This window comes from Palaemon carinicauda, chromosome 38 (genome assembly GCF_036898095.1).
Source record: "Palaemon carinicauda isolate YSFRI2023 chromosome 38, ASM3689809v2, whole genome shotgun sequence".
In the NCBI taxonomy this organism is placed as follows: domain Eukaryota; kingdom Metazoa; phylum Arthropoda; class Malacostraca; order Decapoda; family Palaemonidae; genus Palaemon; species Palaemon carinicauda.
Genome location: NC_090762.1, coordinates 2923247 through 2950746, shown reverse-complemented (window position 1 = coordinate 2950746; position 27500 = coordinate 2923247). Strand labels below are relative to the sequence as shown.

At 36.6% G+C, this 27500-nt stretch overlaps 1 protein-coding gene across 5 annotated transcripts in view; it reads right to left on the bottom strand.

The window, feature by feature from the left end:
- Nucleotides 1-857: 857 nt before the first annotated feature.
- The window catches only part of Nep2 (Neprilysin 2), a 403754-nt gene continuing 377111 nt past the window's right edge, over nucleotides 858-27500 (bottom strand). For all 5 annotated transcript variants that reach the window (XM_068361810.1, XM_068361811.1, XM_068361808.1 and 2 more), the window contains exons 4-14: nucleotides 26357-26602; nucleotides 25454-25665; nucleotides 24584-24763; nucleotides 24131-24265; nucleotides 22608-22690; nucleotides 20658-20816; nucleotides 20095-20335; nucleotides 19111-19279; nucleotides 17850-17968; nucleotides 17357-17488; nucleotides 858-3610 (exon numbers count right to left, since the gene is read on the bottom strand). In XM_068361810.1, the coding sequence (XP_068217911.1) occupies nucleotides 3272-3610; nucleotides 17357-17488; nucleotides 17850-17968; nucleotides 19111-19279; nucleotides 20095-20335; nucleotides 20658-20816; nucleotides 22608-22690; nucleotides 24131-24265; nucleotides 24584-24763; nucleotides 25454-25665; nucleotides 26357-26602 (2015 nt within the window). In that variant the 3' untranslated portion in view covers nucleotides 858-3271. The remainder of the gene's footprint in view (nucleotides 3611-17356; nucleotides 17489-17849; nucleotides 17969-19110; nucleotides 19280-20094; nucleotides 20336-20657; nucleotides 20817-22607; nucleotides 22691-24130; nucleotides 24266-24583; nucleotides 24764-25453; nucleotides 25666-26356; nucleotides 26603-27500) is intronic.

Genomic DNA, 27500 nt, shown 5'->3' with positions numbered 1-27500 from the left:
TTTTGCCTACCTATGGGATTTCCTTTCATGTACTGTTGGTCGCTTCAGTTAAATGTCAATGTTTTTCAATCTAATCAAGAGCAAAATTTTCCACGTGTAAACCGGGTAGTATTTTTGTTCTTGATGTGTCGGAGAATTGTCAGTACAGTTTTAGTCGTTTAATAGCAGCTTTTTGTTGTCACTACGTTATTTTCATTCAATTGAAAACTTCTTTTCAACTTAAAATCTTGCCCAAATGGTATGCAAGCCTTAATTAGTGCCAAAATAAAAATTTTAATTAATATGCAGTAATCTAAAAATTTAGTTTTCATAAATTACATTAATTTTGTTAGTACATGGCGTCTGATTTTAAAAGTTTTAGCACATGGCGTTCACACGTCTAATGGCCTTTGGTTGTTGTACAGTATGCCCAACTCTGAATTTATTATATACTTCAACTGGAAGCCTTGAGAAGAAAAACAAGTGGGAGTTTATGAATAGCTAATAAAAGTGAAATATTTTAACCTTTTGAGAAATAGCTTGAAATTCTTCATGTTTTTTTTCCCCGAGATGGATTTTACAGGCAAAAGAGTTTTTATGTAAAAGATTCTCTCCATGGAAATAACGAAGACTTGTGCCTTTCAGATAATAATGTACTTTGATACATAATATAGTGCTTTTATTTTTGAAAAAAAAAAATTAGATAAAGAATTTAGTTTTCTTAAGTTATATTGCTCAAAAAATGACATTTTTTAAATGATTAATTTTACATCGTGCTAATTCCTAAAATTCGCAAGTTTTCACTATTTTATATTTACAAATTATACCAATGTCTTAGATTGCTAAAAAAACTGATGAAGGTGTCATTAAAACATATGTTTACACATACACTTTATTACTATACAAATCACAAAAGTTTTCATCATCTATGCTTACAATACCAATATAGATATGTAAAGTATGACTATCTGGAATTCGTACATAACATTTTTAAAAATAGTGCTTTTTTATGAAAATATTCCTCCCTGTGAAAAAATTCTCTTGGCGTCAAAGAAAAGTCTTGGGTATGTGCGGCGGATATGAAACAACTTATGAACTTCCATGCTTTCCTCGAATGACATTATTATGGTGTATGTATGCAATCGTGACATATATTAGTTTTAGGATAATATGCATGCATACATAAATTTGTATGCAGGTACATGAACATGTATACAATGTGCATATACATACGTACGCATCTTGCACAGACGTACACGTATTATATGAACTCATAAATTGTGAATGAAGAGGATATGCTTTGATAAAGAAACCTCCGAGACGCCTTTTCGAAAGCCAAAAATTGTCCCTAGAAATTAGCACCTTTCACTCCACGTACAAATACATGCTGGTTATGATATTCCTCATCAACTCACTACTTTTTGCTAGACTAACCCTTCGTGTACAAAGATCACTTTCACTATCGCAATAAAAACTAATTGAGCTTTGAAAAACTCAAATTTTCTCAGCCTGAATATGGGTACTATACAGTTACTTTTCAACACTATCTTTACCTACTGGAGACATGGTCAGTGTTTGAAATTAGATCTTTAATGAAGGGATAATTCCAGAGCAAGTCGAGGAATGTGGCAAACTTTCTTGAAACCATCACACTACTAAATATATAAAGCTTGCGGCCCTTCCTACACATCCTAGTCATCATCAGGTTGCTAATGAAAAAGAAGCATGTTTTAAAAAGGAGAAAGGAAATGAAGAATCCTTACAAGATTCAACAGCTCCTGCAGGTGCCATCCCACCATTTTCTGTTGAGAACAACACCATCCAGACACAGGGGTCTTGCAGTAGCAATATGAAAAAGCACAATAGTGACTGTCCAACAGTGAACACTATTTCACTTGTATGAATTGAAAACATGCTAAGATATGAAGTACCTCGTTTACATGTGCACAGAGGGTGTTCTAGCGCTCTTCGCCCATTGTTGAGGTAGAACATCTTTTTATTGTACGATCAGACAAAGAATTCGATATCAGTTAGTGAAAATATTTCCAGACGAAACTTCCTTCAAGTCTTGTCCAAAAATCATGGAAAAAAAAAAAAGAGGAGAAACTTTAAAAGCAGAATATGATTGAAAAGGAAAGAATTAAATAATGTGTAAAAATAAATTTGCTATAAAAACAACCTATAAAACACTTAAGTAACTAAAACAAAAAACTGGAGGAAGGAAAATTAGAGAAATTAATAAAAGGAATCATTGAAGGAAAATTAACAGGTCATTTAGGCTTGCCAGCTTATAAAAGAAAATTAAGTACAAGACTTAAGAAATAAAAGGAACATCCTAATGTAAAAACCTTTGTATTTTCTAAAAACAAGAGAAAAACATTGATATTTCTGGAAATGCACCAGCCAAAGGGTGTCCCTAAAATTATATAAGGAACATCTTCCATTATAAAGTACAGTAGATGCAGGAATAAGCCAGAAAAGATGTTGCAAAGAGTTTTTGTGTATGTGTATGTGCTTGTGTATTCACGTGCACGTGAACTTTATTTTATTTTCATTTAAAAATCACTGTGCTGTTCAAACAATCACAGCTTCTTTTAGGAATAACGTGTTGAAAGTTAGTTAAGAGCACCACTAACTTAAATTATGCATTAGACTGATTTTTCAAATAGAAAATAGGTAGCAGTAAAAAGTAAATAAATAGAGGCAATGAAGGTGTGCGTAACTATACCAGAGTAAAAATATTCTTTAATATTTCGGGCTTTTTAAAATAGCATGAATGTCATCCCTTTGTACTAAAAAAATGTAGGCAATCTTAAAGGGATAGAATTATCTTTAAAGTTTTCACTTCACGAAGCAAGCAGTCTTTAAATTGGAATAAACGCACATGGGTAAAAATATATCTCTACTCTCCTTAAAAAATCCTCTTTCACTAATTTATCCCTCGGCCCAGCCGGGGATAACAGACCCGGGTTTGAAGTATACCAGAAACCTTTCTTCGAGTAATATCAAAATCCCATTAATATGAACTAATAATTTGCAAGATTTCTAAAAAAAAAAAAAAAATGATAATAATAACGTTCCCGGGAAGCTGTCACAAGGTCAGCTTAACAGAAATTATTGTACAGCATACTACATTTCTAAATATAGCAACCGTGAAGCACCAAAGACACATTTCTAAGGTGTAGAACTCTAAAAAAGATAACTCTCGACACACAACGTTCGCTTTTATCCCAGTCCCCATCCCTCCCTCCCACCCTCCCTCTCCCATATTCTCCCATGGTGCAATGACTTTTTACCAAACGGAACACCTCTTTTCTGGGTTCAATTTGGACGCCTTGTTGCATTTCCAGTCCTCACTAAACTCTGGGAGATTGCTGAATGGGCCATTGACGCGGAATTGCGCGGGTGAATGAGCGCCTGTCAGGATGCGTAGTTTTAGGGTCTCTGGTCTGTATTTTCCACACCATACATTAGCAGCAGAGAGCCAGAAGAGTTGTTGAGGGGAGTAGGGCAGGGAAGGCAGCTTCAATTCCTTACCATTATCTTTGACCCACTGCTTGTATGCATAGTAAGCCTCCTTGATTCCTCCATTGTCTGCTATATTCTCACCTTGGGTATTGATGCCATTCAGCTGAGGAAAGATAAAAAAGTGAATGTTTGTCAAGACAATTTTTCTTGCAAGGGAGTTGAAAAAAAATAAGTGAATTTGTTGGCATAAAATATTTGTTTTCTGTCTGTTTACAAATTTTAAGGAAGTAAGAACAAAAGAACTGACTTTGTGGTATAAAATCTGCAATTAATTTTGTAGACACTTTCCTCCCTTTGGAAGGTTAACTACTGCATGCTGCTTAGTGTTCATGTCCTGAGTATATGTGACAGTAGTCAAGGCTAAATAGTAAAAGTATCATTATAAACTAAATGTTACCTAGAATAATTTTAAATAAAAATTGATTTTTGTAGCACAATACAGTAATCTTTAAATAGCAGATAAAATCATTAAACTAAAAAGAATAGGGCCACAAATTTTAAGGAAACAAAAAGTATTCTAGGATACCCAGTAACATTTTAATTTAATTTGGAATATTAAGTTAGAGATGACTTTTGTGGCAAACTGCTAATTTTAGTTCCAGTAAATAAAAGCAAAAATTTTTACGGAATTTGTATTTTTCCCAACTAAACAAATCTGTCCTTTAGTACTTTTTCAGGGTGGTTGGAACTCCACTGTCATGCCTCCTTGCCAGCACACAAGTAGCCACTTCAACCAACACCTAGGACTTGGGATTGGTGTCGAGGTTTGTAATGTTAGCAATAAAAGCACAAATTTTTAGTTAATTTATATTTTTCCTGACAATACAAATTTGTCCTTTAATAAGAATATGTTTTCAGCTATTTGGAACTCTGTTATGCCCCCTTGCCACCACACTTGAGTAGCCACTTCAACTATCACCTAGGACTTGGGGATGTTGTTGAGGTTTGTATGGTTAGGAATAATAGAAAACGGATTTTGAAGTAAAGGGAAAAAGCTATTTTTGGGTGAAATAGACATGTCGTCCTGATGGAAGGTTCCTTTAGGCAGCTTTCTAAGGGATATTTGACTACAGTGATACTGCCAGAGAATTGACCACAGGTCTCCAGAATTCTAACTCCTGGCGCGAGTATCCTTAAATTAACTCTAAAGGATATCACATAATATCAGGGGACGTATTTCTAGATACGACACATGGCAATCTTCACTCCGAATAGCGTTTTCACTCTGAGGGGGAAGAGTGGCGAATTTAAAGGGGAGCCGTTATCAAGGTTACCCAGTGGATCCCCTCCTGGTACCACCCCGGCGAACTATTCCTTGTTGCAATTAAGCATAGATTGCCGCAGATAGAGTAGTTTCGGGTGGGGATTTGTTACATATATGTATACTCCTTTTTTTAGAAAGGAGGGCGGGTCCATCAGGACGACATGGCTATCTCACCCAAAAATAGATTTTTCGCTTTGCTTCAAAGTCCGGTTTTTGGGCTCAGCCATGTCGTCCTGATGGAAGTTTACCAGAGAATTACTTGAAAGTACTATCTGTGGGTTTGTATAAGTGCCTTCACTTTGAATGAGTTCCTTATATGGTCTCCTAGACCTTTATATATGACATTACCGTTATCTGTCATATCCACTAAGCTTAGAACTAGCTTAGAGCTTCCTGCCCCCTGCAGGGAAAGTGTCGACTTTGACTATAAGGATTCAAAGTTTGTATCTCCATAGGGACGGACGGTAAATCTTAAGAGATTACCCTTTATCCATTGGAAATCTGTACTCTGATTTCAAGTTGGGCCATTCTAGGGCTTAATTAAAACTCCAGTATGTTTTATTCATCCGTTACTGAGACAGCAGCAATAAGACGCGAATACGTTCAGTATTTTACCTTGTAGCTAAATTATCGATTGTAGTTACAATCAGGTATGAATCTGATCCGGCATTAAAAACACATCAGGGTCCATATTTTCTCCTTTTGGGAAAATATGTAATTTCATCGAAATGATGCCACTCAATAGAGATGTGAAACCAAATCCGACTGATCTGTACAGATTTTGGAAATGCATGAACACCGTGACGCAAACATTCTCTCGGCACTGGTGTTATTGGTCAGATATGCACATATGTGGAACAGTGTTAATCATAGTTATGATTTGCACTTGAGGGTTAACGTACCCAGGCACCCGATGCACTGGAAAGTCCCAAAGCAGTTCACTGTTCGTCGCAGGCTTAGACGACAGGTTCGTTAAAACTACCCGCCGCCACCACAACATGTCTTATCCTATGTATTTGCTTCGGATAGTGTTGGAAGAAGTTCCGTGAAGAAGCAATTTTCTTAGGATCATGAACAGCGGGTGAGCTGTCAAGATCCACTCTGCGATTAAGTAGGTGAGTACTGCTCTCAGTTATTTTTAGGGATAGATTTTTTATCCTAAGGTATCGTCTTGGAAGAGCTGTCCTTCCTTGAAGTCAAGTTCTACGAAGATAGACCTTAAGACCCCCTAATGGGCATAGGGAGACATCTTCCTTTAGTAGGCAGATTCTCCAAGGACCCCACCCTTTGATGGGCAGCCCGTTTTGGCGAGAAAGGTAGGATCGGGAAAGGATTCGGTTTTCCCTCTTCTGTGAACTGAATATGGCCTATATGTCATTAACTCTATAGCCCCTGAGGCTATTGCGAACAGAAAATTGACTTTCTGTATTAACTCCTTTAGAGTACAATCGTCATTGTATAGGTTCGAAGCATAGTGTAAGACTTTGACCAAGGACCATGTAATGGGCTTTGGAGGGTTGTCAGCTTGCGTCTAGTGTATGCATTGGTACCTTAAAAAAGGTTTCGCTTATGAGGTTCGCCTCAAAGCGTATAGAAGAGGTCTAGTCAAGGCCGACTTACACGTGGTTATCCTAGTGGAAGTCAGTCCTCGTTCAAGTAGGTAAAAGAAGAAAGAGACAGAAACCTTTGTAATTTCTGTAGGTCACCTTATTTTCACGAGGGGTGGCCCTTTCTTCCAAGACAATTCCCATTGTCTCCTGGTTGGACTTGACTTGTACTCTACAATGGGGTTGGTCACATTCTTCGAGATCCCAAACTTTTGTTCGCTGTTAGGGAGAAAAACTCCTGAAGTGCAGGTTGTTGGGTCTCGGGGATGAAATGTAATAGACTTCTGTACCAGATTTGATAAAGCTGGGTACGGCAGAGGAAACAGCTACAGTTTCAATTCCAGAATTAGAGGAAAGCATTGTTTTTGGGCCGTTTGGGGGCCACTGCAGGAGCTGTTCCTTTGCAGGATACTAGCTTGTCGAGGACTTTTAGCAGGAGATTGGTAGGTGGAAGCAGAAACCTTCGATTCCATCCGTTCCAGTCGAAAGGGGCTACTAGTACTTGTTGTCGCTCGTTGCGAAGAGGTCAATCTGCAGTTCCGGGACTTTTATTGAAAATAAGGGAGAATAAGTCTGCGTCTAGGGACCATTCTGTCTCTATCGGCTTTCGCCTGGATAGAGCATCCGCCGTCACATTGCGGAACTCTTGAAGGTGAACTGCTTGATAATGCCATTTATTCTCCCTTGCCAGGTGGAGGATGGCTAACATCACATGGTTGATGTGAGGTGAACTCGAGCCTTGTCGATTAGACATATTACTATCACCTCGTTGTTGAGAGCCAATCTGATGTGGACTGTTCTGCGAAGGGATAGTCTCCTCAATGTCAGGAGGACTGTCATAGCCTCCAAGATGTTGATGTAAAAGTTTTGAACTGGACTGATCAATTTCTTGTCTTTTCCTGTCATACGGGTGGCCTCCACGTTCTTTTAGGGTGGCTTCCATGTGAATTACCACAGATGATGTGGTGGATGCAAGAAAATTGTCTGTGTTAGGCTCTTATTCATTGACCACGGCCTCAATAGCGTGCGTGATTGGGTCGGAGTCAACCTTGTCGATCTCTTCCAGCGTTTGATGCGTATCTTCTCCAGACTCCTGGCGCATCCTTTGGCTGTGCTTCTTAGCACCGGGTCTGTCACTATTGAGAACCGGAGAGAGCCCAGTGCTCTTTCCTGTTGGCATTTTGGAATCCCCTCGTGTTGGATTAGTCTCCTGACAGATACTTCACTTCTTTAATAGAAAGGAGAGGTGTTGTGACTGCAAGTTCCCATGGATTCACAACCATTGAAACTTGTGAGCTGGAGAAAAGCGAGACTTCTAGCGACTGGTCTTGAGGCCCAGGTGTTCCAGGAACTGGATCACCTTTCCAGCCGCTTGCAGACAAGTAGGCTTGGATGCTGCCCGCAACCACCAATCGTCCAGGTATGCTACTACCTGTACGCCTTCTGAGCGCAGGTGCTGGACGATCGTAGCCGTGAGTTTTGTCAATACCTTTGGGGCTATATTTAGTCCAAAGGGCATGGCTGTGAAGACAAATTTTGTCTTCTGTAGCCTGAATCCTAGGTAAGAGGAGAGGGGGCGACTAACTGGTAGGTGCCAGTAAGCATCTGCCAGGTCTATTGAGACTGTATACGCCCCTTTTTGGTAGAAAAGTCCTCATGTGCTGCAATGTAAGCATCCGGAACTTCTTGTTCTCAATGAACTTATTGAGTGGAGACAAGTCTGGAATGACTCTGGGTTTGTACGAGTCTTTCTTGGGAACGCAAAACAGCCTTCCCTGGAATTTTGATGGACTTCGCTCTTCTCATTACCTTTTTCTTCAAGAGTTTTGAGGTATATTCTTCCAATAAGAGGGGTGGAGTGTTGGAAGACTTTTGGAAAAGTGGGGCAGATTTTTGTTCCATTTCAAACCAAGCCCATTCATAATTTGGCTGTGGACCAAGGATAGAAGGTCCAACGATCCCGAATATGGAAAAAGTCTACCTCCTACCTGAAACCTCTCAATATTTAGAGGTTCCTGAGGACTTGTTTCTGTGACCGCATCCTCCTCCCCACCTTTGGGGGGTTTCCGGAGGATCCTCTTCTTGGGCCCTTACCTTTGTAGGGCCAAAAGGTGGTCAAGTGCCTTTCAAAGCCTGGATTAAATGCAGGCGACTGGCTACCAGCTGTTGAGGGACCATCTGGAAGGTGGTTTGCGGCTGGGCTACCATTTGAGCCACCGTGGTCATGGTCACGGTTGGAAGTTGTGCAGTTCTAATGATGATTTTCTCTTTGAGAATATGCCCCACTTTTGGAGCAGGATTCCATTCTCCGTGGTGGTTTTGGTAATGACCTCTTGAACTATTTCCTGTGGGAAAGGTCCCAGATACATGAAGTAGATTTTCTGGGTTCGTGTTTCACCATTGATGCGGCAAACGCCTGGTCTCTACGGGTCCTTTTTAGACCTGGGAAAAACCTACAAATCCACCCCAAGGGTGGGGTATTACTAAAGGCCTGCACACATTTCTTAAGCGGTTTTGACGAGACAGGGAGGCGATAAGCTTATCTTTCGTCTCCTGTTCCCTTCTCAAGGGATGGTTTGGTTCTCGTTCAACTGCTGACCTGCTATCTCCGGATCCAACTTAGAGACGGAGAAGGTTGGATATACTTCTTTCCGCTTCTCCTCGCAGGTGGGCATAGCTAGAGACCTTTCTCTAGGATTGGGCAGGGTTTGCTCTCTTCACCTGCTCTTCTAACACAGTCTAGGGCCTTCCCCGAAAGGGAGGAAGGAGCAAGGACGGTTGGATGCTTCTTGTTTACTGCTGAGACTTTAAGAGTTATATCTGGCCCCTTTCTGGCTCTTGGTAAGGATGGCTTAAGCCTTGTCATGTTCGAGGAAAATGACTTCCTTCGATATAACCTCTTCTCGGGATGTAGGTTCATCTCGTAGTCTCACGAAGCAATCTGGGTACGCTGAAGCTGGGCCAGAATTGAAGCTCTTCAGGGGATTGGGCCCCAACTTCTAGGAGATATAAAGCTTCCTATTCAATTTGGGCATGTGTTCCGTCTACTCCCAGGGATTGGTTCGGACCAGTGAGGGAGGTCAGATATTTTAAGGGGCTTAGCAGAGCCCCTGGAAGCGCCAGGGCGTTTCCTTCCCTGTACCTCTCTTTTCTTCTCTTGAGATCTTGCTTATTCTCTCGTTCCCTCCGGAACAGTGTCAGTATCTGCTGGATTGACTCTAGGAGCGTTTTGTTCCTCCCGAACTGTCTAGCCAGTTGGGGAGTTGGGGTTGAAGAGGTTGACGACATAACTTAATATGCCGGCACAGCGAGGTGAAATACCTCAGTCATCGTCGAAACGGATCCTTCTTCCTCCATGGGTGGTTGAACCACTCCTTATACGGGGCCTTCTTGCAGTAGGTCCTGTCTGGTGTCAATGGATGCCTATGGCATCCGATCATGATGGATGTCCACGCCTATTTTTGAAAATGGTGATTTGTTCCTCTACATATACAACCCCTCGTGCTTATACTAAGGAAGAATCGTTCATAAACATACAAACCCTCATCCTTACCCTAAGAGGGAGAATTCCTTATAACTAAGCTAGCTGGTTTAAAATCTCAGTTTTTCTGAATACATTGATCTGTGAAGGTGTGAAAGTGACTACTATTGTCCACCTCTTAGGGATAATACGGTACGGTTTTGTCCACCGACAGACATACCCAAAGAACATCCAATATAAAATGGGCATGATCTCTGAAAAGTGTAGTTAAATAAAAGTAACAGAATTATCCACATAAGTTTCCATTCTACCTCCTCATAAGGAGGATGGAGAGAGATTTCTACATCTACTTATAGAAAAACTGCCCAGTAAGGAAGCTTACCTGCATCAACATTCAATGCAGCTAACAACAGCACGAGTACTGCACTACTCTTGAAAAGATGTAAGTACTTGCGAGATGATTCCCAAAGGTAATGAGCAGTAAATGTGGTTTGTCCTTTCAAGACACCTTCCTCGAGTACCTGCACCACAAGAGAGATTCTTCCGGAATGACAAGGTCATACTTACTTCTCTGATATCATGAGCTCTAACCGAAGCTCCACCTGGAGCATTAGATGAGGGTGGATAATACGTACAGTTAAAAACTTCCCTTAACCAATAGAGATCATATTTTTAGTCACTTATTTCTTGACTATCCCCATTATTATTATTATTATTACTTGCTAAGCTACAATCCTTGTTGGAAAAGCAGGATGCTATAAGCCTAAGGGCTCCAACAGGAAAAATAGCCCAGTGAGGAAAGGAAATAAGGAAAAAGTACAAGAGAAGTTTAAGAACAATAATATTGAAATAAATCTTATATATAAACTATAAAAACTTGAAAATAATATGAGGACAAAAATTTCAAAATAACGAGAGGAAGAGAAACAAGATGGAAAAGTGTGCATGAGTGTGCCCTCAAGCAAAAGGGCTCAAACCCAAGACAGTGGAAGACCATGGTAAAAAACTATGGCACTACCCAAGACTAGAGAACAATTGTTTGATTTTGGAGTGTCCTTTTCCTAGAAAAGCTGCTTTCTATAGCTAGAGAGTCTCTTCTACTTTTACCAAGAGGAAATGCTGCAGGTTATGTTTTAGGTAGTGCTTAAGCACTCTGACAAGACCAAAAAGCAAGCGATTATGATCGTCAGTTACTGTTCCAAGGCTCACTTACTGAAATGAAGAAAAACTGGAAATGGGATCAAATAATTTTGGGTTTTGGCTACAAGCTCGGGGACAAACCAGAATGAGCCATATTTCCATCACTCGGTATGAGAGTCTGGCAGTAATTTTAGTCTCCTGGAAGTGTTGTAAATGGTATGGATGCTGTTTGAACAAAGATCTGGCGGTAATCTAAATCTTCTGGACGTTGTAAACAAGACATTAAGGAAAGACCATGAAGCTGTCGCTAACCCGCTTGGAGGAGGCTAAGGAAAGAAAAAACCATTTTGAGGTTAAGATTCCTGTATGAGGCAAGCGTCAACGGTTCATAAGGTGCCTCTTAAGGAACCGCAAGTCCTTAGTAAAGTCCCAGGGCCGTGGTCACTCCTCTATTGGAGGGAAGGACTATTCAAAACTCCATATGACCTTAGCGAGTTCTGCCAAAGAGGAAATTTAAACTCCTTCCAGCATTAAAGACCTGGCTCAAAGCCGAGTGATAGCTTTTCTCTTCGGAAGTGAAGTAAATACTTGGCTATTAATGGCGAAATACCCCTCTGCAGAAGATGGCCCACTTGGCTTGATACTCTGAGGTTGAAGATTTCTGAAGGTAAACTGACCTCTCGTGCGCAACGTCACGTGTAAAGGATTTTCTCTGACAGAAGTTTCTCGATACTTTTGCATACATCACTGAAAGGAGATGTTTGATAATCTCCATGCACGAAGCCGAATAGACTCCTCAGAATTGTGAAATATCTGGACGTGTGTTTAGCACAATAGGACAGGGAGAAGAGGCAATTCTCTAGGAGTCTATTAGAAGAAACTAGGGTCCGGGTACCATTCTACCTGGGGCCATTTTGGGGCTACAGTACTATAGTCTTTTTTTAGCAGTGCATATTTGCACCGACTCACAGGGGTGCCCTTTTAGCTCGGAAGAGTTCCTGATACCTGATTGGTCGTTAGTATTTTTGTCCGAACACCTTCATTGTTCTTGAATAATTACCAAGTAATTTGAATCAAAACTTATTTACTAACCTATATTTCTCCATCAGATATATGTTTTGTCAATAAACAATGTGAAAGAATAAATATATTATAAAGTATCGTCATGGTAAGTCTAAATTTAATAACACAATCCGCCGAAGTCAATGATAGCATCTTATTTTTGGATGTACGCTTTGTAATTTTGTAATTTTTCAAATATTTTAACACAAATGGAGATAAATTACACTCATCATAAGTTAAACATGTTATTATAAACTTTCTTTGAATACCAGAATTTACCAAAAACATGGAATTAATAAAACCCGATATTTGTGAAAACTTACGGGGAGGTAAAAGAACAGCCTGCAGCAGCCTGACGGGAAAACAGTCCCTTCTGACTGTCATAGACGCAGTTTTTTTTCGTAATATAGTTCGGCCTATTCCTTTCTGTTTAAATAGTCTTGCATGGTCTCTCTTCGTAATATTTTGCTTAGTATTTTCCCACATTCCTGTTCCTCACCTAATATCTATCTATTTTCCCCGATATCCCTTCTTTCATATATGGGATATCCGCACTACTATTCCTTATTTCTTATCCTCTGTGGAAAGTGTTGGTTTGAAGGGAAGCGCGTACTTGTCTCATTAAAATAGTGTAGAGGCGGGAATAAAAAAAAAAATACAATGCTTAATTTCATTTGATACATGAGCTACTGAACAGGTTTACAGAACAGGCTATACTTGCTACACAGCATAAAATTTGTTATTATTATTTACATACATACTGATGTAAGGTACAAAACATAAGGAATCGTAGTGCGGATATCCCATATATGAAAGAAGGGATATCGGGGAAAATAGATAGATATTAGGTGAGGTACAGGAATGTGGGAAAATACTAAGCAAAATATTACGAAGAGAGACAATGCAAGACTATTTAAACTGAAAGGAATAGGCCGAACTATATTACGAAAAAAAAAACTGCGTCTATGACAGTCAGAAGGGATTGCTTTCCCGCCAGGCCGCTGCAGGCTGTTCTTTTACCTCCCCGTAAGTTTTCACAAATATCGGGTTTTATTAATTCCATGTTTTTGGTAAATTCTGGTATTCAAAGAAAGTTTATAACATGTTTAACTTATGCTGAGTAATTTATCCCAATTTGTGTTAAGATATGTGAAAAATTACAAAGCGTGCATCCGAAAATAAGCTGCTGTCGTTGACTTCGGCGGATTGTTATTAAATTTAGACTTACCATGATGATACTTTATAATATATTTATTCTTTCACATTGTTTATTGACAAAACATATATCTGGTGGAGAAATATAGGTTAGTAAATAAGTTTTGATTCGCATTACCAAGTAATTATTTGAGAACAATGAAACTGTTCGGACAAAAATACTTTCAACCAATCAAGTATCCGGAACCTTTCCGAGATAAAAGGGCACCCCTGTGAGTCGGTGCAAATATGCACCGCTAAAAAAAATTGACTAAAATGATAAGAGTGGACCAGACTTTGTTCAATACACTCCTTATCAGGCAGAACACTAGAACTGTAAAGCATTGAGGTCAATTGATTGATTAAGAGATTTTCTGGGATCCTGTCATATAAGGTCATTGACACCGGTATCATTTAATATAAATGAAGAATAAAAGAATATTCAAATAAACCTACAAAAGCAAAGATGTCATTTTGAAAGTTAAAAAGCTCTCAGAAGACCTGCTTCTGAAGTAAACCTGAAAATACCAATACTGTAGCATGGTAGCACACACATCCAAGAATTTTGACAAGGATAAATCTCCTATCCTCACCTCGAGCCTCAAACAGATATTTATTTCTTTTGCTACTATAAGTGGGCATACTGTCAAAAAATGCCTCGCTGTCAAGGGTACCAAATAGTTGTTGCCATATGGCTGGTATTGGCCAGTAAACATATATTCACGTATCAACCGATTTTGACCAATGCAGAGATGACAAAGAGTAAGCTCCCACTTTCAGAACATCATGTTATCCTTCCAAGAGAATACTATAACATTCGTTATTTCTCGCATCTTATTTTCAACTAAACCATCCCAATGCTTTTGCTAATTATTAGAAATCAAATTCTTTATGTTGGGTAAACAATAATCACAAAGAATGGGATACCTTCTTGCTAGCAACTTGGCTGCAGCATTATTTGCCAGAAAATCTGCCTTCTCATTTCCAGACACACTTATGTGTGCCAGAACACCGAAAAATTGAGCTGTTATACCTCTCAGTCCAATAATAAGAAGCCATTCTAAAATCTTCAAAACAAAATGGTTACTGGAATTGAAAACTTATCTAGGGCTTCTGAGGGTCCTTTACCTTAAGGAGGAGAGCAGGGGCCTCCCCAAGACCAATAACTCTATGCGTGCTAGCCAACACCTGTAGGAAAGTTGACTGACTCTCCCTCCTCAGTATCAGGGGATTAAGTCCAGCAGGCTGAGGATGGGCACTGTCATAAGCATCCGAGTTCGAATCAGAGGCAACGTCTTCCCTCTTTGACACCATGCCCCGCCGATGTTGGGAGTAGTCGAGAAACAAATAAGTTTCTCCCTTCACTCTCCTTGGAGGACATCATGAACAAGACCCGCTATTTCCAGTACCCCTTCTAGGATCGGAACTCCCCAGCAACCTCGAGAATTCCTTCCTGATACAAGAGGCACCTTATTATTAGGTACAGATCGAAAAGCCTTCCTTTTTCCGAGGCATGAGCCCTCAGAGAAATGTGAAAAGGGGACGGTAACCTTCTATCCTCCAAGGCATCACGGGTCACAGAATCTGGTCCATTCCGAAGGAGACTGAAGCCGTTCCTTACTGGAATCTCTTGAACTTCGAGAAAGTGTGTGAAGTCGAAATTAATTCAATTGAAGTCCGAGAGACAGTGTGAGCGGTTGAAACAATTTCAATGGGAGTCCAAGGGAGAGAGAGAGTGAGAGGTTGAAAAAAATTTAATGGGAGTCTGAGAGAGAGAGTGTGAGATTGGAACAAATTCAATGGGAGTCCAAGAGTGTGTGTGAGGTTAAAACAATTTCAATGGGCGTCAGAGAGTGCGAAGTCGAAATGAAATTTAATGGGAATCTGAGAGTGTGAGGTCGAAATTAATTCAATGGCAGTCCGAGAGAGAGTGTATGAGGTCTAAATAAATTCAATGGGAGACAACCAGTAGTTCTGAACTTGAGAAACTACTGCACCCTGGGTGATCTCGACCATGATGGGTTCGAGGACAAGGGTCACCCAGAATATTTACTTAAAGCCGACCGTTGAGTCTCCGTCATCCAGGGAGGTCTATCGGTTAGACCTGCAAATCTAAATCATGAGCACAAGCTCTAAGGTGTGTACACAATTATTCTCAAGTATAAGATTTTGGGCACAATTATTCTCAAGTATAAGATTTCTTCCCAGACAAATTTCAGCATTGCACTCTGTTCTGCAAGCACGAGCTGCAGGGGAACATTTTAGATCGTGTGGGGTGGAAGTAGGCGACGCGTAGCGAGGCGCGTCCGATTGATGTGGAAGCTTTGAGGCAAGTCTGGTTGGCTTGCGCGCACACGGTAACTCGCCTGTTCCAAGGCTGAGCTCGCACCATGAAAGCATAGGGCAGTAGGACATGCACTACTAGCACAGGCTCAGGTTGTCCAGTGGGGACAGGTCAAAATATGCACTTATAGGTAGTAGGTTGGCAGGGCACCGGCCCCCAGTGAGATACTACTGCTATTGAGTTTTGGGGCCCTTTGACTGGCCAGACAGTATTACATTGGATCCTTCTCTCTGGTTACAGTTCACTTTCCCTTTGTCTACACATTCACTGAATAGTGTAGCCTATTCTTTAAGGATTCTCCTCTGTCCTCATACACCTGACAACACAGATTACCAAACAATTCTTCTTCACCCAAGGGGTTAACTACTGCGCTGTAATTGTTCTGTGGCTATTTTCCTCTTGGTAAGGATAGAATTGACTAACTATGGTAGACAGCTCTTCTAGGAGAAGGACACTCCAAAATAAAACCACTGTTCTCTAGTCTTGGATAGTGCCCTAGCTTCTGTACCATGGTTTTCCACTTTCTTGGGTAAGAGTTCTCTTGCTTGAGGGTACACTATTCTATCTAATTTCTCTTCCTCAACACTTGTTTTGTTAAGTTTTTATAGTTTATATAGGATATATTTATTTTAATGTTACTGCTCTTAATTTTTTTTATTTTTCCTTGTTTCCTTTCCTCACTGGGCTATTTTACCTGTTGGGGCCCCTTGGCTTATAGCATCCTGCTTTTTTTAACTAGGGTTATAGCTTAGCAAGTAATAATAATAATAATAATAATAATAATAATAATAATAATAATAATTAATTATAATAATGAAAACAATAATAATGTTCTTAGGAGACCTAGCGCACATCTATGCCTACTTGCGTGTTGAGAGATGTTGCTTGTCAACACAGGTATCTATACGAGATGCACACTTCACAGTACTGCACACGTCCCAGAGGGAGGGAGACTTGCTATTATAAGGAGGTGATACAGAGACTTGTGTAATGGTGGATGACTTTGAAGGGAGGAGGCTGAGAAGGAGAGAGACTCCCTTCTGTGGAAATAAGCCAAAGGTGTCCAGCGCAGGAGCGAAAACACTTTCCTGCGCTTCCTTCGAAGCAAGCGCTATCACCAAAATACTCTAGCCAGTGGAAGATAATCTGTTCTCACTGACTGCTGAATTTAAAGCAAGTAATCTATGAGCAAGCAGGTGGCCAGCCTTCCCCGCTCTCGGAGTTACCAGCTACCTGTTTACACTTTGTTATAAAAGTTTAACTGCTGTATACTCCAGCTTCGCTGATATCCTATCTTGTATAAAGGATGAGGGTTTCTACTGTATTTGTGTAAGAACAAATTCTTATTGAAGGACAAGGATTTATATTCATGTAAGAACAAATAACTTGTGATTTTTAAAAGTAATTATAATACTACTGTTTGACTAGAATCACTTATACTATTTGGGTCAGTTATATAAAATTTTAGCATGTTTTCTTCAGCAAAATATTACCTAGTTCTTAAAAAAAATGCCTTTCTTAATGGCAGATGAAAATTGGGAACATTTCAAATACATGCAGCTTTAGGAAAAATTAGTCATTTTTCAGATTTGAACTAATTTTCTTTACACTCGCTCACTTTTGTTACTTAATTAAAGATTACATTCTCTCTCTCTGGCCATTGTTACTTTATGGAGGATTACATTCTAAGTCAATGTTTCATGCTTGTTATATGCATAAGTATTTTTGAATAACGATAATAAAGAGAACTTCCTTACAGTCATGTTGAGTTCTGGAACAGTGTAGTTTCCATACTGATAAATGATGCATTCGGTTTTCGTAATGAACTTGTCCTTGGTCTCCTTCTCCCACCAATCTCTGAGGTCTCCATTGGCATCAAACTGACGACCCTGTTTTAAGATGAATACCAAGTATATGAAAACTAATCTTTAAAAGTTTAAAACAATCAAACATTTTGATGCTATTTATTTTAGAAATCATTTATTCTGAAAGTAGAGGACTTTAATATTCACATTTGGCAACTTTTAACTTTATGTTTTAATTATTCCCTTTTGTACAGTATATCTTGAGATAGAATGATTTGAAATTTCTTTGTTCTAATATTAGGCTACCAAACACTTATTAATGTTCTAATCGTTACTATAGATTCATTGTTCAAATTATGGATATTATTAAAAATTTCAATAACAGATGTCCTAGTGTATCCGACTCTCACGAGTAATGCTCTTCCATATTTAATCAATCACTTACCGAATCATCGAATCCATGAGTAATTTCGTGTCCTATAACATATCCGATTGCACCGAAATTCATATATTTAGGTCTGTCGGCTTCAAAGAATGTTCCTTGGAGGATACCAGCAGGGAATTCTAGAAATAAAATCAGAAGTAAGATTTTGTGTGGCAACATCATCTAATCTTTTAAATAACACAACACTAAAGTTTTTATAAAAAAAGTGTCTATACTGTATTATGTAGAGAATTTCCTGCATACACTAAAGACTTTGGTTCCATTTTCTATATTGTACCAGTGAGTACTGGATTGAATTATCTTTATGAATTTTGGGCCATGTGGTCCAGGATGAGACTTGAGAGTTTGTACAGCAAGATGATGAAAGAAATGGAAGAATGAAGTGGGCATGGAAGTACATTAAACCACCAACAATGTTTTAAAGCCTCAAATATTTAATTTTGTTGATTTAAGAAATGTGGTCTTTTATTTATGGAATTATTCAGGTAGTGATAGGATTTTAAGAGCAGGAATAATAAATGTTAAACTTTAAATCGCGTCTCAATGTAGGGGGTCAAGGCCTCTGCCAATGCAAGAGTCTGTATTCGCCTTATGCAGGCCAATCTCTTATGAACGAACTTGCAGTAAAGTTTATTAACTGATGCCTCGATAACTTCATCTGGGCATGACTGTTCATTTAACAATTTGTAATGGTTATCAAAAGGTAGGAAATACCTTTAATCTGAAGTTAATGAAAAGCTTCATCACTAAATAATCAAGATTATAAACTTTAAATCATGCAATTATTCTACCAAAATCTTCAAAATTAAACACTGAATCAAAGACTTTTACACCAATGTAAAAAAGAAATGTATTGTAGGAGAATAGTATAGATAAAGAGGCAACTATATACATTTAAAGGTAGGTGAAAAGACTACCATAGGCATTTATCTATATCTTTTATAAATTTTTGACGAAGCTTTTGGAATACTTTGGGATTATGAAAAACTTTGCATATCAACGAGAAATTTCTTAATATTTTGAATACTTTAAGGTTATGAAAAACTTTACGCATCTCATTGAGCCATTTCTTAAAAAATTATCAAATAACTTCAGATAACTGGATAACGTTGATGGATTTATGGCAAAGTAAACAAAAAATTTCTTTTACTAATCATTCAACCTTCGAAATAAAAATCTTTGGCATATATCTATCACATGCAGTTATGGTATTTGAAAATTCCTGGTAGGATCAAAGAAAGGTAATGAAAAAAATACTTACGGATGGAGTTTTCAAGAGGGCTATAGAAAGCATTGACAACGGCAGCTGCCCCATGGTTCTTCCAGTCTTTCTTGTCAATCTCTTCACGAAGTCGCTTGAATGAATAGTCTGTTCCAAACACTGTCAGATTTCGCATATTATCCAGTAGATCGCCACTGGAAATCTGAAGCTGAAAATATACGAACAAGTTACACTATTAGTACACATGACATATTGGATTAGATTATGGAATTTAGGTCAAAACCAAGCACTGTGAACATGTGCCTCCAAATCTAAATTTGATGCAAAAGCAAACGAATGGAGATGCTCAAAATAAAAAAAAATAAAAAATGAAAAATTGAATGAGCATTAAAATATTCACAAATTAACTTACAAATGTAGATTTTGCAAGTTTCTTTCCCAATGGATTCAATCATAAATGTGCAGCCTTTAATTATCAGTAGAATGTGGTCTCCCAATTTTCATCTAAAAAGTGCTCAGTAAAAAAGTCCATGTTACCAACTCAACTTATCCTTATTACCTCTGCCAAGGGGGTCTTATCGATTTATTTGTCTGTATATGACTGTGGGGAGGATTATGTCATAAGTACTCAATGGATTTTGGCAAAATTTATGCCCCAGATAGACCTTAAGTCACGGACAACTCCATTAAATTTTGGAGATGATCCACTTTTCGACATTTATTTTTCACAATTTTAAAGAACAGAATTACGTCAAAACTACTTGATGGATTTTGACAATTTTTATCACCCATAGATCTTAGGTCAGGGACAACCCCATTAAATTTTGGAGATGATCTGGATTCTAGATCCAGATTTCCATTTTTCACCATTTTTAAGATAACATCCTAAGAAATTGACAGATTTTTATAAAATTTCCACCACAGATAGATCTTAGGCCATGGAAGACTCCATTAACCTTTGGTGGAGATCAGATATCTTTGATTGCTCTTGTTTAGAAAAAAAATTTTTTGCCTCATACTTACTCCTTCATATAAATCTGTCAACTTTTGTTCCTCGAGCAGTTCTGGAGGATAAGCAATATGAGGAGTGATAGCTTTAGACTTTTCAAGAGCCCTCTGACGGGTTGTCTCATCCATCCAATCAATATTGTGAAGAATATGATCGAATTCTGCTCTGATGTAGGTTACCATTTCATCGGCAGCTGCTTTGGCGTCTTCCTTAAAGAAAGTGCTGGCATACATGGAGCCCACAGCATGAGAAAGACTGGAAGGAAAGATCATTATTAGCCCCAATTGAATGAGTAAGTAAAGAAATTATCAAAGATGTTCTCAAATACTCGGCACTTCAATTTGTTTTAACATAAAGTTTACGAGGTTTAACACATTTTCCAGTTTAAATTAGAAAAACTATCCATTTTACTTAGCTCATGTACGAAATATCTTTTTTTTTTTAAAGCTTAATATCTTTAGCCATTAAATTAACTAAAGAAAGCAGCACATCCATAATTTACATTAAAGACAATATTGTTTATAATCTAAAGCGAGTAAATTTCACAACTTTTAATCATCAACGTCATGTACTTTACCTTCCAGATACTGATCCCATACATTCCTTCCAACGTGGTTCCCTTGTTCCCTTTCCAACAAGCTTCTTGGAATAAGCGAGCTGGATATCTCTAGCAACTTCATTCAGGTATCCCACAGAGGCTGCTGTTACTCTCCACATCATGTAGTTGGCTATTACTCTGGAAGAGGAAATTAACCATTGAACAACAACAAATTTTTGGATAACTATTATTTAAGTTTTTACTTATTTCACAAGTATAAAATTTTTAAATAAAGTTAAACTTTAATTACGTAACTTTTTGTTTTACTGTATATACTACCTACGGATTTTCATAAACTCAAAAATATTTTTTAATCTTTAATTAAGCAATTAGATATTCATCTGTAATTTTAATACACCTGTTACTATTAGCTATTATAAAACTGTTACTTAACCTAAGGATGGAGAATTAGGACTATCATTTAGAACAGCTAATTTTAAAAATAAAATTTATTATCCAAAGCAACTTTCCAGATTTTGGATGGAACATTTTGCCGAACTTAAAAAGTATGCTTCATCAATTAGCGTATCTCAGATCAAATGCTTACTAATCTTTTATACACTGCTAACAAAATTTTATGATTATCCTTTTTGGTTAAAAGTAATGTACTCCTTGTTACCGTAAGTCCAATTTTTCATAGATCTTCGGGACCATATTCCTGTGTTCATTATTTTTAAATCTTTTGATCAACCATTACTTGAATATACATTTCCTTGATAGATGTTATTGGTACTTTATCAATAGTAAACCAAAAGGAGAAGCTCTAAATGATGGTTTCCCTTTCCCTAACAATGGTAATTCAGCCAGGACCAAAATAAGTCCCACCAGTTCAACAAGGAACTTTCACAATCATAATTACTGTACAGTACTTTCTCTACCACAAATGTGATAAATCTATTACTCCTGTTTCATAAAGCAGCAGTCTTTTCTTTACTGACTTGCCTCAATATACCATTGCCTAATACCAAAAGGTCTTTTATCCCAGTTACTATTTTCATTAAAGCAGAACAGATCATGATAAACTATTGTGTAATTAGTCATTGCAAGATGGTGTGTTTATATGCATTAAAGGTAATACTGTATAGGGCCAAAACTTTGAAAACTTAAATACAATCACAAAACTTAGGTTTATAAACTAATAAGGATCAGTTATGATAACGAACACTTAAAAAGCTTTCTACTAATTCACATTACCTGGAAACTTATTGCTAAAACTTTAGATGTAGGATCGCAGTGCTGTATTATTATTATTATTATTATTATTATTATTATTATTATTATTATTATCATCGTCACCACCACTTGCTAAGCTACAACCCTAGATGGAAAAGGAGGGTGCTATAACCCCAGGGGCCCCAACAGGAAAAATAGCCCAGTGAGGAAAGGAAACTGGGAAAAATAAATTTTTTTAGGAACAATAACTTTATAAAAAATATTTCACATGTAAATTATAAAAACTTTAACAAAACAAGAGGAAGAGAAATTAGATAGAATAGATTGCCCGAGTGTACCCTCAAGCAATAGAACTAAACCAAGACAGTGGAAGAGCATGGTACAGAGGCTATGGCACTACCCAAGACTAGAGGACAATGGTTTGATTTTGGCTAGTCCTTCTCTTAGAAGAGCTGCTTACCATAGCTAGAGTGTCTCTTCTACCCTCACCAAGAGGAAAGTAGTCACTGAACATTACAGTGCAGTAGTTAACCCCTTGGGTGAGGAAGAATTGTTTGCTAATCTCAGTTTTGTTAAGTGTATGAGGACAGAGGAGAATCTGTAAAGACTAGGCCAAACTATTCGGAGGATGTGTAGGCAAAGGGAAAGTGAACCGTAACCAGAGAGAATGATCCAATTTAGTACTGTCTGGCCAGTCAAAGGAACTCTTAACTCTCTAGATTGAAAAATTAAGACACTTTGGAACAGTTTAGTTACCTTTTTGGGGTTCTGGCTATAAGTTTTCCAAGATTTTTAACCATTTCTTTGCTGCTGACAACCACTGGTTCATCACTTTGTACCTGAGAAGAAATAAGCAGTTTTACCTTTCTTTATTAAAATTTCTGGTGAAAAATTTATATTTATATTTTTTCAAACTTCCTCCTTACCTTGTACATGTTTTTTGTAGGCTATGAATCTTTATTATTTCATAAATTTAATCCTAAGGAAAGTAGATATTTTTGCTACAGAAAACATATTCCCCTTTATATATATATATATATATATATATATATATATATATATATATATATATATATATATATATATATATATATACTGTATATATATATATATATATATATATATATATATATATATATATATATATATATATATATATACTGTATATATATATATATATATATATATATATATATATATATATATATACTGTATATATATATATATATATATATATATATATATATATATATATATATATACTGTATATATATATATATATATATATATATATATACTGTATATATATATATATATATATATATACTGTATATATATATATATATGTATATATATATATATATATATACTGTATATATATATATATATATATATATATATATATATACTGTATATATATATATATATATATATATATATATATATACTGTATATATATATATATATATATATATATATATATATATATACTGTATATATATATATATATATATATATATATATATATATATATATATATACTGTATATATGTATATATATATATATATATATATATATATATATATATATATATATATATATATATATATATATATATATATATAGTGTGTATATATATAAATATACAGTATATATAAAAAGGCTACCACTCTTGGATGATAGTTGGTAAAAATTACCTTAGCTAGATTAAGCAAACGCAAAGGAAGTGAAAGTGTATTTCCATAACGTGCACTATTAAACTGGGTACAAAAGGAGTAAACCTTTAGGAATTCTTTATTAATTGGCACAACATACATAAAGATTAAATGTTTTCTTGGTAATTATCTTTATATAAGCAGTGCCCTTTAATAAATTTCAGTAATTCCAGAGATTGATAACAGAGTAAAGTACACATTTGTAGTTAATTTGATTATATTAAACACTGCAAGATTTCATCCTTGAGAAGAATGCAGAAGAACCATCTACATACTGTACCAATCTCTTCTAATGATTTTTTTTTTCAGCTATTTTGAAGAGTCATCTTGTGTAGCTAAAAATTAAAAATTTAAATAGGAAATTTTGCAGAATATCACAAGAATTAAATTCAATCTAAGATTTAAACCAAAGACACTTTTAATCTTCTAAATAGTTTATGGCAAGTATCACAATTTTCAAACCAAAAAAAGAACATTCCATATTGTTAAGAGTTTCTTCTTTACACTTTCATACCAGACTACTGTACTAAAGGGAATCGAGAGAATTTTCAGAGCAAACTTACCTCGAAGAAAGGAGAGAGCAAAGTGTTGATGTATTCCAACCATGGGATTTCGGGAACCATTTCTTGCAATTCCCCAATCGTCATCTTATTATAAAGTTTGGTTGCATTGCGTCTTTCTTCTTTTGGCAAGGAGTACTGAAAGAAATATTTCTCCTTTAATCCAGAAATTTGGCCTGAAGAGAATTTACAATTTAGTGGCAATATGAATTTGCCTATTCGTATCAATAACTATTTATGATTCAATGTCTATATGCAGAGTTTTTTCCTCTTATAATTTTCAAAATGTCAAAACCATTTGGACTTTATGAAGTGAAGTTACAGTATCTGTGGCATAGATCTTGCAAATTTTTAACCCGAACTACCTTATTATGGGCTTGTTTCAAAAGAGCAGACAAAGGTTTACTTTTTTCATTCAATAAGTAAAATAACGTAACTTAAAACCAGTTCACTTACTTTTGCAATCTCAATTTCAAAATCGAGAGATTCTTTGAGATCGGCTTTAGCTCTTTCTCTGTCAGCTCCCAGGAGCTCTGCCATGCTGATCTGGTAGTTGTAATAAGCCTGAACATCACTGTCATTGAATCCCTTCAAGAGATACTTCCGGGAAGGCATACCAAGAGGTGGCTGATCAATCTATTTGGAAGAGATTCAAATTTATATTAAAAACAAAAGTAAATTTTTTATTCAAGCAATGGGAGACACTAGGCAACATAGCTAAAATAAGTTTAAAACTATATCCCATTGCATACACAATATATTTTAAGACATTCTATGAAACATATGTTTGCTAAGACCACATGAGAAACCAATTTTATTTTTCTACACATAACGAGTGTCCCTATCCTCAAAATTTAAAATGCTAATCCATGGGACAAACTAATTTTTACATTAAAATAAACAAACATAAAAGTTTTACTACATATATTTAATTCTTAAACATTTTTCTCTCCTAATGATGAAAGGTCCAATTAGTAAAGTAATTGGCTACAGGTGTAGCCTACAAATACCAAAGGGACATTAGTTTTATTTTTTCAAAGCCAAATATAATTCAGAAAATGCATATGAATTTCGGTTAAGAAAATCTATTTTCTAAACTAAACAGAAACCATTATACTGTATTACAGAAACATTAAATTACTATCGATTCTGAAATTTCTAATTTTCATGACTTTTCAAAGAATAGAATAAAATTTCTAATTTAAAATCATCGATACTTTATTTTAACCTTACTTAACTAAAATAGCGTTTAATTTTGACCTTAAGAAACCAATGAAAATTTTTAAATTATCCTAAATTATTCCTAAACAAATCAAATGTAGTTACATCTATTATCCTCCAGGTGGAATTCTTGATGTTCGTAGTAACTGAGAAGTCAAAAAGGTAATCCAAGGAATAGCCAAGTTTCCTGTTGATATAAACATTAGTTTTCCACTCAAATGCTGAGGGGTCCCATGCATCTCCCTCGACCACGGGCCATCCACCCATTTCTTGGAGGATCTCCTTCAAAGGCTCTAATCCTCTCTCTTCAATACGCTCTGTAAAAGATGAAAAAAAAATGCTTAAATTTCTTAGGCTAGAATTGCTTCAGCAGACCTGCTCATGTCAAATACAAATCAAAATAAACTTTTACATTATTTCTGCTTTCAAAAATTGAATCGACTTGGGTTTGAGTGCTGATAGGATACGGGGTAAGAGAACCTCTGAATTGCACTACAAAGTAAATAGTAAATGTTAGAACAGGCTGAACAACAAATGGAAAAAAGGAAGTTGGAACAGGAGTTTATAAGAACACTAAAATGGAGTTGCAACTAGGAGAAAAAAGCGACACTACAAAAACAGCATGTAATACCTACACTGAATCACATAATTACAAAGAACACTTCCCAACACAGAATTAAAATTGATAAATAATTTGAATAAATAAATACTCTGCAATATTTATCTTTCAATGTCCTAAGTCAATAAACAGCAATATTAATGTTTCAAATGTCTAAATCAATAATAAAAAATATTACTACAGTATTTCAATATCCTAATTTTTTTTTTACAATACTTACACTGAAAAATTATAAAATACTGCATTCCGTTTTTCATAAGGGTAATGACTAAACTTCCAAGATAACATTCGCTTTCTCTAAGGATCACTGAAAAGTTGGTTTTGAAAGGCCATATGAAATAAAAACCCTAATCTTTCAATAACTAGCTGACCATTGACAATTATCTTACCAGTGTTCATGCAGGATTTATAGAGCTCTTTCACCATTTTTGTGGACGGGGAGTCCTCCTTAGTGACCTCTGCTTCTACCAGACCTCTGAGCTTCTCCCGCAGGTCATCGGAGACCTCGCTAAATCGCGATAGGGAAGTCTTCTCATCGGGGATGATCTTCTTCTGAAGGAACCCGCCGCAGGCAAATTTGAAGAAGTCATCGCAGGGGTCCACTTCCTCGTCCATCGATTCAATGAGATTGTTTGCTAAGAAAGAGATGTGGTCCTTTAATATTAGTCTAACAACAGAATAGTTTGTTTGCTTTATTAGATGACATGCTAGTGTTTTCCCTGGAGGTTAAAATACTCAATGGTTGGGATTGGTGCTCAAGTCTTATCATAAATAGGTTACCTGTCAATGTGAATAACCATGTGACAAGTTGTTTAAAAGGCTACTAAAAATATTTTTGGTGATCTTTCACTTTTGGAGAGAGAGAGAGAGAGAGAGAGAGAGAGAGAGAGAGAGAGAGAGAGAGAGAGAGAGAGAGAGAGAGAGAGAGAGAGAGAGAGAATGTAGTAAATAAGCCACTATTTATTGAATTAGGATCTGAATTTTTTTTACCCTTTTCATTGGCTTGGATTTTTTTTTAACTTTAATATTGATATAAATTTTGTACCCTTCCCTCTGGTATTTAGGCTCCAACATCAAATACACCTATTTTTTACCGTATATCATGTAACAATCTTTCAATAACAGATACTCTACTTCCAGGAAAGAACAGGGGAAACCAAATGGACCACCGTTTTCCTTAATTGACAAAGGTGAGATTCATGAATCTTCTACGTACGTGAACTATCACTCATTATGGAGTACATTTTACTTTAAGGGATGCTTTTCAAATCGGTCCTATACTCCAGGGGAATCCTCCTCTCTACAGGAACTTTAGTAATCAATTTTATCATAAACATTTTAGTAGCCCTTAATGGTGTAAAATCTACCAATGATTGTTGCTTCTAAAGCTTTCAAATATGCTTCCTCAAGGCTGTATAACAAGCTCACTCTTAACATCGAAAGGATTGATGATATAAAGGCTTTCAGAAAGAAGTTGAAGACTTATATTTAAAAGTGATATGTTATGCTTCCTCAAGGCTGCATAACAAGCTC